This window comes from Caretta caretta, chromosome 20, assembly GCF_965140235.1.
Source record: "Caretta caretta isolate rCarCar2 chromosome 20, rCarCar1.hap1, whole genome shotgun sequence".
NCBI lineage: Eukaryota > Metazoa > Chordata > Testudines > Cheloniidae > Caretta > Caretta caretta.
The window spans coordinates 4,540,522-4,550,574 of NC_134225.1; the positions used below are offsets into that span (position 1 = coordinate 4,540,522).

The window sequence follows — 10,053 nt, forward strand, 5'->3', positions numbered from 1 at the left end:
AAAGTTTGCATATAAGAGTCAAGACAGAAAGTGGCATTTTTTTTCCTCATGCCCAAAATATAAAATATTTATCTGTTCTATTTATGAAGGAGGAAGATTTGTACTTGTGGCATCTAATAGTCATATTAAGGGAGAATAGTTACAAGCCCTTTATTTCACCTACCCCTGGGCCTCTGACTATAAATTCTGTTCTAGCATCTTTGACTTTGTGACTATCAGACCAGAGTTATGATAAGAGGTAGGCGCACAATAGCTGATTCTCAGAGCACATGGTATGTTTCAGTTCTCTAGGTTTTGAAGGTGCTGAGCTTTCTCATGTCCCAAGGTTCATCTCAGTGTGATCAAGACCCAACACAGACAGCATTTAAGTGCATGTTTAAGTTTAAACACATGAGGAATCCCACTGATGGTAACAGGACTCTGCGTGTGCTTAACTGCTTCGTTGGATCAGGAGCACAAAAGAGGAGCAGCCTTATGGATAAAGGAGGACCTGATCCAAAGCCCACTGAACTCAACTGGGACTCTGTCCATTCATTGACTTCAGTGGGCACTGGATCAGGCCTTAAGCACTCAGAACCAAAGGATCTGGGTCTCAGGCCTCAATTCAGCAAAGTAAAGCTGGTGCTTAAGTGCTTTGGTGAATGAGGGCCTAATTCAATTCAGGCAAGGGTGCTCTGGACCATACATAAGAAGCAGCATGGAAGAAAACATAGAGACATTTCTGGGAGATGCAGACAAGTGCATAATCAAGGCTTTGGACACGGAAGCTGGGAGAAGAGATAAGAACCGGCTGAATGGTTGGTATTGAGAGTCCACCTTTCCTGGCATGTTGCAGTTCTTTAGCTTGACTATAACAAAACCAAACTGGAGGGACCTTATGATATAGCTGTGGTCATCTGGGACCATTTGAAAGGAGCTTCTCTCTCCTAGATCATTTGATTATCATTTGTATTACAGCTCCCAATTGTTCCTTTCCACCAGGCCACTGACTCACGCTCGTACATAACCCCAGAAGTCTTGGTGCCAAATGCTTGAATTCAGAGCCACTGTGGATGCAGAATATCTAAGCAACGCCTACAGAACTCAACTGCTATACTGCAGTGTGGCCACTCTCCTTTGTGACAGGCTACCTCGAAGGCAGTGATCCAAGGTTTCAGTTAATGCTGTAGGATGGACCCGCCCTTTGAAAAATTCCAATGTGGACCAAAAATTGTTGCATTTCTGCAAACATGGGCCTGTTGTTAGTGAGAAGCGGAGAGGAGGCGTGAATCAAAGAGGCATCATCTCCTAGCGGCCCCTACTGAGACTGTGTTGTTGTGGGATAAAGGGGTATAGCTGGGCAGAGACTGGCTGGGGAATAGCTGCTTCTCATGGGATGCTCACCCTCAAACCATTCAGGATTTCATAGATTATAAGGCCAGAAAGGACAATTATGATAATCTAGTCCTACCTCCTATATAACTCAGAAGAACCTCCCACAATAATTTCTGAATCATGCCCATAACTTCTGCTTGAGCAATAGCTTATCACTGAGCAAGACATCCAATCTTGACAAAGACTGCAAAGGATGGAGAAACTACCATGTCCCTAAGTAAGTTGTTCCAATAATTAATTACCTTCACAGTTAAAAATTTGCCTGTGTACGATCACATTGATGCAAGTGTGTTCCACCTCTGGGTTCTGCAATCACCTTATAAAGAGGGGTTGGGGACATTTATGTGTGTGTGTGTGTGTGGGGTCACAGTTCCTGAGTGAGTCCCATGAGGGTGTATGACAGGCATCTGGGGAACCAACTTCCTGTTATAACAACGAAGAGGATATGTTTTAAAATAACTAACATATCCTAAAGCTCAGGACAAAATAACTAATAAAGAATTAGCTGGTGCTAATGAACAGAACTTACTGCCTGATGAAATTTTACCAGCCTTAAGGCTTAATTAAATTTAAAAATATTTGGAGGTTATCAGCTGTTTCCATTGATCTTTTATGCATGAACTTAGAAACGGCTGCTTTTTCTACGTCCAATTCAGAAGGAAAAAAAAAAAGGAAGGTTACATGGATATTTTTTTTTCAGATTTGCTCAGCTGCCTGTTTACAGCCCTGTTCTATACCCAGGGTTCAGGCTTTCTATGCTCCAAAGAGGAGTACCCCAAGATTGGGTGTAAATGAAAGGGTTGCATTAGCCAATTGGGGTAGAATTCATTAGTAACAATATTTAGCACTTTCCCTCTTCAAAGCTCTTGACAAACATTGAAGGATTACGCTTCATAACCTCATTTTATGGTGATCCTGTCCCTGTTCTCCTTATAGGGAAAGAGAAGCACAAATTCATAGACTGTAAGCCCAGAAAAAAAGAACAGGAGGACTTGTGGCACCTTAGAGACTAACAAATTTATTATAGCATAAGCTTTCGTGAGCTACAGCTCACTTCATCGGATGCATTCAGTGGAAAATACAGCCCAGAAAGAATCTTTACGATCATCTTGTCCGACCTCCTGTATAACACAGGCCAGAGAATTTCAGCCAGTGATTCTTGCATCAAGCCTGTATCTTGTGGCTGAGCCAGAGCCTATTATTTAGAGTCATCCTGTCTTGATTTAAAGACTTCACGTGATGGAGAATCAGCCTCATTCCCTTGGAAAGTTATTCCAATGGTTAATTAGCCTATTTAATATGTACACCTTAATTCTAGCCTGAAAATATCTAGTTTCAGTTTCTAGCCATTGGAGCTTGTTATGCCTTTGTCTGCTTGATTAAAGAGCCCTCTAGTATCAAAAATCTTATCACATGTTGGTACTTATAGGGGGAGAAGGAAGAGCCCCCGCTCTCCTCCTTGGCTGGGATAAGAGGTGGCTGCCCCACTCCTACCCTTGGCTGGGATAAGCAGCCCCCCAAAGTTTCCCCTCCTTTTCTTGGCTAGAATAAGCAGCTCCCCTCCACTACTTGGCTGGGATAAGCAGCCTGCCCAAAGCCCCCATTCATGCATGGAATAAGCAGCCTCCCCCGCGCTTGACTGGGATAAGCAGCCCCCCCCCGGCTCCCCCTCCCCTCCTTGGCTGGGATAAGCAGCCCCCCCCCCCCCCGCCCCCGCGCTCCCCTCTCCTCCTTGACTGGGATAAGCAGCTCCCCCCCCGCCCCCGGGCTCCCCTCTCCTCCTTGACTGGGATAAGCAGCTCCCCCCCCGCCTCCCCTCCCCTTCCCTCGGCTGGGATAAGCAGCCCCCCCGGCTCCCCCTCCCCTCCTTGGCTGGGATAAGCGCCCCCCCCCTTGGCTGGGATAAGCAGCCCCCCCCGGCTCCCCCTCTCCTCCTTGGCTGGGATAAGCAGCCCCCACCGCAGGAACTTGGGAGTCCGGGGCGGGGCTAACTACTCCCGCCCCCAGCAGGGGCTCATCGTTCGGAACGGGGGTAGCCCCGCCCCTGCCCAAACGCGCCCAGGCCGCGCCCCCCATGACCCCTCTCTCTTTCCCTCCCGCAGCCCCCGGCGCGGCGTCGTTACGTCATGACGCCGCGCGGCGAACGTAAGACGTCATCTCCCCTCCTCTCCCCCGCCCCCTTCCCAGCGCCGCAGTGACAATAACAAGGAAGTGAGCGGAGCGGACGGGTCCGGAACCGGCCGCAGCGAGTCCCCGAGCCCGAGCCGAACCCCGCGCCGCCATGAACAGCAAAGGCAAGGGCGGGGGGGGAGCCCGGGCCTCCTCTCCGCCAGTCGGCGGGCCCCGGGCCCGGGGCCGCGGCCCCTTCAGAGCGGGCGTCGCCGTCGGTTACCGTGAGGCCGAGCCCGTGATGGGCGGGGAGTCCTGGCCAGTGGGAGCGCGGCGGGGGGCGGGGGCTCGGTTTCCATGGCGCCGCACGCCTGGGCCTAGTCGTTAACCCCTTGGGTGCCGCGCGGCCGCTGTGTGGGGGGGCGGGCTCCGAGGCCCGGGTGCTTCCCGGGCGGGGCGGGGCGGCTGGCGTGAGTGTGGAGGTGGGGGAGGGTGAGAGCATCGTGGAGACGGGAGGGGGAGGGGTGCGCCCCATGGGGGGAAGAGGAGGAGAGGAAGGGGTGCAGGGGGGGGAGCAGGAGAAGGGGTGCTCTCCAAGGGGGAGGGATGTGCCCCATGAGGAGGGGGAGGGGTGGTTTGCTTTTTTTTTGGGAGGTGGATGCCTGTCCCAGCTCAGTGGCAGTGGTGGTAGCTGTAGGAGCCGGTAGTCATGGATCAAGGTAGGGCAGTTGTGAGGGCACCAGGGGCGGGTGGGGGCTGGAGGTGGTTGGGACAAGAGGGTGAGGGCAGTTGTGGCGGCTCCGTGTCGTCTTGAAGAAGCAGGGAGCCTGAGGCGTTGGTGGAAGGCCTATATTTAACGGTTAGCTCAACAGTTCAGTGCCTGAACCTTGATTTGCTAACTCGGAATCCCTAAACTGTGTCACGAGGTCTCCCTTTAGACGCTTCCTGTAAGAGAGCTGCAGCGTCTGCGGGATGGCGCTGTGCCAGGGCAGCATCCTGGAGGTGGATATGCCAGTCATGGGGGGAGGGAGGCTGTTGGGGGTCGTGGTGGGGTCTACGCCATTGATGGGGGTCGCTTTAGGGGTTAATGCACATTTGTATAACTCCAGTTGATCGGGTTCATAATTTGCCTCGAGTAATGTGAGCTGCTCTGGCTTTTCCCAAGGGATCACAATCTTTAAATCGCTTCAAGAATCTTGGTTACTTGCCATTAACAAAGCTTCTTCTTTTCTCTGAATTTTCCTTGGGGCAGTGGCTCCCTCTAGTTTTGGATGCTCTCCTGGGGCTGGGGCACTGTGGGGATGAGCATCTTATAAAAGCTTGACTAGAACTCAAGTTACAAACCCTCCAAGGTCCCTATATTTCCCCCCCTCTTGCTCCCCTTTTTAATGCTGTGTTGAATCTGTAACTCTCATAGAAACATTGATATTGGCATTAGGTGTGATAGAGCTTTTAACAATCATTACAAGAGTCCTGCTTTGACCTGATGGTGTCACCTTAAAGCCACACCTCCTTGCCATTGCTAGCTATCTTACATGCAGCTGGAAAAACACACAGAAATTATTTATCTTAAACACATGATGTTGACCTGATGAGAAAAACAAACTAGAGCTAACTGCGGTAAAGATTAATAGTAATTCCTTCAAAATTTCACCAAGATATTAAGCAGGACTTCCTATTGGCCTTCACTTTAAGAGCAATGCTACTGTACAACTACTTACTTTTGAAACATTAAGATGCATGTCGCTTTAATGGAATGTCAACTTTTGTATGAATTAATAAAGGGGTAAGGAAGAGTAATTAGCGTAGGAGAGCCTGGGATTGGGAGCAGGCCCTCTCTTATTCTGGGGACAATATCCGTTTCTCACTTCAGTGTGTATTATGCCCCCTCTCTTTTGTTGAAACCAAGTTATCTTTTCTGTGAACTCTGCTTTCTGCGACTTGAGGCACATGGAGTGACAGTGTTTAACTGTAAACATTAAGATAATTAACAGATGCTCTCTGGAAATTGCACTTATAACAACCTATCACTAGCTTCAAATGATACAGGATCTAGTACTGTTGATGTCCCAGTAATTGTCGGTTTCAGAGTAACAGCCGTGTTAGTCTGTATTCGCAAAAAGAAAAGGAGTACTTGTGGCACCTTAGAGACTAACCAATTTATTTGAGCATGAGCTTTCGTGAGCTACAGCTCACTTCATCGGATGCATACCATGGAAACTGCAGCAGACTTTATATATACACAGAGAATATGAAACAATACCTCCTCCCACCCCACTGTCCTGCTGGTAATAGCTTATCTAAAGTGATCATCAGGTTGGGCCATTTCCAGCACAAATCCAGGTTTTCTCACCCTCCACCCCCCCCACAAATTCACTCTCCTGCTGGTGCTAGCCCATCCAAAGTGACAACTCTTTACACAATGTGCATGATAATCAAGTTGGGCCATTTCCTGCACAAATCCAGGTTCCCTCACCCCCCTCCCAAAAACCACACACACAAACTCACTATCCTGCTGGTAATAGCTCATCCAAAGTGACCATTCTCCCTACAATGTGCATGATAATTAAGGTGGGCCATTTCCAGCACAAATCCAGGTAGATCTGTGGCGGAGAGTCAAAATTTTGTGACTTGCTAGTCTAAGGAGTGGAATGCCCAACTCTGAATAAGCAACTCTGCACAGGAAGGTAATTTAACTTTGCAGTAGCCTCGTTCCTTTAAAGGATTTTAATAGTACAGAAATTATTTTTTGCTTTAAATTCTGACCAGAGTGCAAGTATTGTCTGAACATGACTGAGTGGACTTTACTCAGTACCTGACACAGCTGCATTCCCTTCCCTCTTACGTCCTCTGCCTCTGGCTATGTGTGTAAAAACATCCATGATTTCAATCCCTTGTGGTCCCCTCTCTCTGATCCCTAAAGAAGGGGCTTTCCATAAACTCAACTTCCTGTCCCATTTCCATAATGGCAATTCAGTTAACATTCTCTTAATTCTCTTCTGCTTCTTAGGTCAATATCCGACACAGCCATCCTACCCAGTGCAACCTCCTGGTAATCCTTCTGTGTACCCACAGACAATACCTCTTCCTCAAGCGCCACCTTATACCGATGCACCTCCTGCTTACTCTGAGGTACGCAATATGTTCCTTTTGTGTTCTTGCTCCGCACCTGAAAAGTAAACTCGAACTGGTTACAAATGAATACTTAATACCTGCATTTGTTAGCCTGGAATGACCATTTGCACCTCCCAAGACTGGGCAGCAATCAGTCTGGCAGCTCTGTCTAGTGAGAAATCTGCTGAGTTAGGGCATGCCATTCTGACTACTAATTAGAAAAGCATGCTCTATGCACTTTGGAAGCTGTTTCAGGTTTCAAAATCCTTCTCTCTCTCTCTCTCCCCCACCTTCAGAAATCAGTAAAGCATTAGATAATAGCTTTGGCTAAATGCTCAAGCATAACATTGAGTAAAAACGAATCGACATTGCTGTCTGACAGAGGCTTCATGTATGGATACAAACAACATGTCTGTTCTGAAATGGGAAAAAATACTTGTTTTGTGATCTGGCTGAAATCCACAAATAACATTTCCTTTCCCAAATCCATTTAAAATGCCAGAAACTTTAGTCAAAGCTTCCCTTGGAGTTGCCACTAGAGCTAACCTGCGTAGGCAAAAGCCAATAAGATGGTTCTCCTGGACCGATTCTGGCAGACAATCGAGAAGCACTGTGCCTCAAAGTGGCATAATCTGAACAAACTCCTCTCTCCTTCCAGATGGAGTTGTGCTTTCAGGGAAGGGAATGGGACTACCTCTGTACTTGGGGGAGGGTGGCAGCCCTATGACATACTATCAGAGCTTTGAGAGAGAATCTGCATAAATGGTTCTGGGGCGAGGAAAATCTTGTAACTTCCTTGTGTTTCTCGTTCTAGCTCTATCGTCCAAGCTTTGTGCATCCAGGGGCTGCCACTGTACCTACTGTGTCTGCTGCATATCCTGGTACTTCTCTGTACCTACCCATGGCACAGTCTGTGGCTGTTGGCCCAATGGGCTCTTCAGTTCCAATGGCATATTATCCTGTTGGTCCCGTCTACCCTCCTGGGTCAACTGTCCTTGTTGAAGGTGGTTTTGATGCCGGAGCAAGGTTTGGGGCTGGTGCTACTGGTAGTGTTCCTGTAAGTATAAATGTATTGTGGAAACCCTGTATGTCTCACTTTCAGAGTCACATGGGAGGCTGACAGCATAGGCAATAGAGGCTATTCCTCAACCTCTAAACATTTATCAGAAGGTGCTTGTGTCCCTGTTTAGGAACAATCAGCTACTAGGAGAGAACCGGTGTGAGCGACCTGTGCTTGTAGAGCTCGTGATGTTCTGCTGCCGTCTTTTTCTGCCATCACGCCTCTACTTGGCTTTCGGGTGGATAAAAAAAGCCAAGGTGGCATTCATAGTTTTAATTCTGTCCTGTCCCGTTGCCTCACCCATTCTGTCCTTCTATGAATGGAGCAGGGACGACTCCTCTACTGGTTCAAACCAGGTGATCAGGGTGTTGCCCATCTGTTTGTGTACTATTACGGGTGATTGCAGTTAAGTAGATAGCTGTGGGTGCACTGATGGTAATTATTATTCTGTGTTACAAAAGGGAGTGCCTGGTTCACTGTAATCCAAGACATGGAGGTTGCCCTCTGATCCTCTTACGTAATCCTCTCTTTGTTTTTCAGCCACCCCCTCCTGGCTGCCCTCCCAATGCAGCTCAGCTGGCAGCCATGCAGGGTGCCAATGTGTTAGTGACGCAACGGAAGGGAAGCTACTTCATGGGGGGCTCGGATGGTGGCTACACTATCTGGTGAACACAGAGGCGATGTTTGTGTAAGGAAAGACATCACATACTGTCAGCACTTCTCACAATGTAACTGCTTTAGTCATATTAACCTGAAGTTGCAGTTTAGACACATAACGGTGGGGTGTCTTCCTGGTGCCCAACCCTTCAGGCACTTTTAAAATTTAATAAGAAACCATGTAATGGTAGCAGTGCCTCTATTAAAGAGGGGTTAATTCATGAAATGAATGTGAGCTTAGCAGCCCCACAGATCTTCCTTTAATTCCACTGGAGTAATACTGCAGCACTGTCTCTTGGCTTTTATTAATCAACTGTCTATAACTTGTGGGGGGTGGGAGGAGAAGGGTCAGAAAGAAATCTGACTTCAAAGTATCAAACTATAATTCTTGCAGCTCAATCTCAAATCTATTGCTTATCAATAGGAGTGAGATTCATGCATCCTCTTTCTCCTTCCATAGAATCAATGGTGCTGGATAGAAAGCCAGCACATTAATTTCTCTGGTGGCCAAATAGGGCTTTTTTTCCCTCGCGACTTCACAGTAGAATGGATCCCTTGAAGCACTCTCTGTGCTCACATTCACTCTTCATTTTTCTCCAGGAAGGTATGCAGCTTGGGTATGACATGGGATGTTCTTTTGATACATTCCCAGTAGCGTTGGGACTCCTTTGCACGTTGAGTCTAATCAAAGCCATGCTTTGGTGCCTGAAACACAGTGCAACTCCTGTTCGAACGTTTCATTAAATGCAAACTAGACTTTGAAAACTACAGCTTAATAACAAAATCACATTTTTAAAAGCAACTTGGTGTCTTGACAGCAAAACTTAAGGATATTACTCAGAACAGAGAGATGGGTTTCCATCTGTGCTTGAGTGTGTAGCAACTGTCAATCAACACAGGTTAGCTTGGTGAATGGCTTGTTTTATGAATGCATCCTTTTAAAAATGACTTGAGTATAATGAAGTCTTATTAGGGTTAAGAAGAATATTTCAGGGATCCTCAATCTTTTGGTTTTTGTTTTATGAAGAAAAAAATCAGATTTGGTGAATATATTTTATCTTGAGGTTTCAGTTGAATCTAAATCTCTGTATTCTATGTTGTGTTCAACCGTACAACTGACTGTTCTGGAAGTTCAGCATTATGTCTCTCTCTGTATACACTGTGGTGCACTTAACTTGTGGATTTTTTTTATACTAAAAAAAGTAGAATAAAGACTATTTTGAAAATTTGAATAAAGTGACAAAGTTGCATTAGACCTCACAAAGAACTCCTGACTGTTTCTCAGCTCAGTGGTTAGTTGTTTTTTTTGTTTGTTTTTTTTTAAAGGCTTGCATCTTCTTTCCTGCCTTCTTGCAAACTTCATCTTAAACAGGTTTTGTGAAAGGGGAACTTTTCTTAAGAGGTGAGGAGAACCCTGTAGATCTCCTGAGAGCATTTCACACTAGTCTAACCTAACACAGGGAAGGATGAAAGGAAATTTGAGTAGATTGTTCTGTTGCTGTGTGAGGATATCACAGAATGGCATGATGGGTAAGTGGACTTGCGGTACAATAGAGGGTCATGCCAAACTGAAGGATTTTTAGTCTCTTGGACACTGGCATACTGCTTCAGAAGCTAAGCAACACAGGGCATGTTGAGTCATCTAGACTAGAGGGGCTCAGTCATTTAACGCTGATGGTCTACAGCAAACATAAGGGCAATGTAGTTTCACGCACCTTTTTTCCATCCCTAACAGGGAA

At 46.9% G+C, this 10,053-nt stretch overlaps 1 protein-coding gene across 1 annotated transcript; it reads left to right on the forward strand.

Annotated features, from left to right (window-relative positions):
* Positions 1–3,523: 3,523 nt before the first annotated feature.
* On the forward strand, positions 3,524–9,581 carry DAZAP2 (DAZ associated protein 2). The gene is made up of 4 exons (XM_048831702.2): positions 3,524–3,668; positions 6,494–6,615; positions 7,412–7,654; positions 8,198–9,581. Exons 1-4 carry the CDS (start codon positions 3,656–3,658, stop codon positions 8,324–8,326), a joined length of 507 nt encoding a protein of 168 aa, XP_048687659.1. The 5' UTR covers positions 3,524–3,655; the 3' UTR covers positions 8,327–9,581.
* Positions 9,582–10,053: the final 472 nt, after the last annotated feature.

What these genes read in the sequence shown, in the direction of transcription:
- DAZAP2 (XM_048831702.2), top strand. An exon ending in CACCTCCTGCTTACTCTGAG is followed by an intron (nt 6,616 to 7,411) that starts GTACGCAATATG and finishes TTCTCGTTCTAG; the next exon opens with CTCTATCGTCCAAGCTTTGT. An exon ending in GTGCTACTGGTAGTGTTCCT is followed by an intron (nt 7,655 to 8,197) that starts GTAAGTATAAAT and finishes TTTGTTTTTCAG; the next exon opens with CCACCCCCTCCTGGCTGCCC.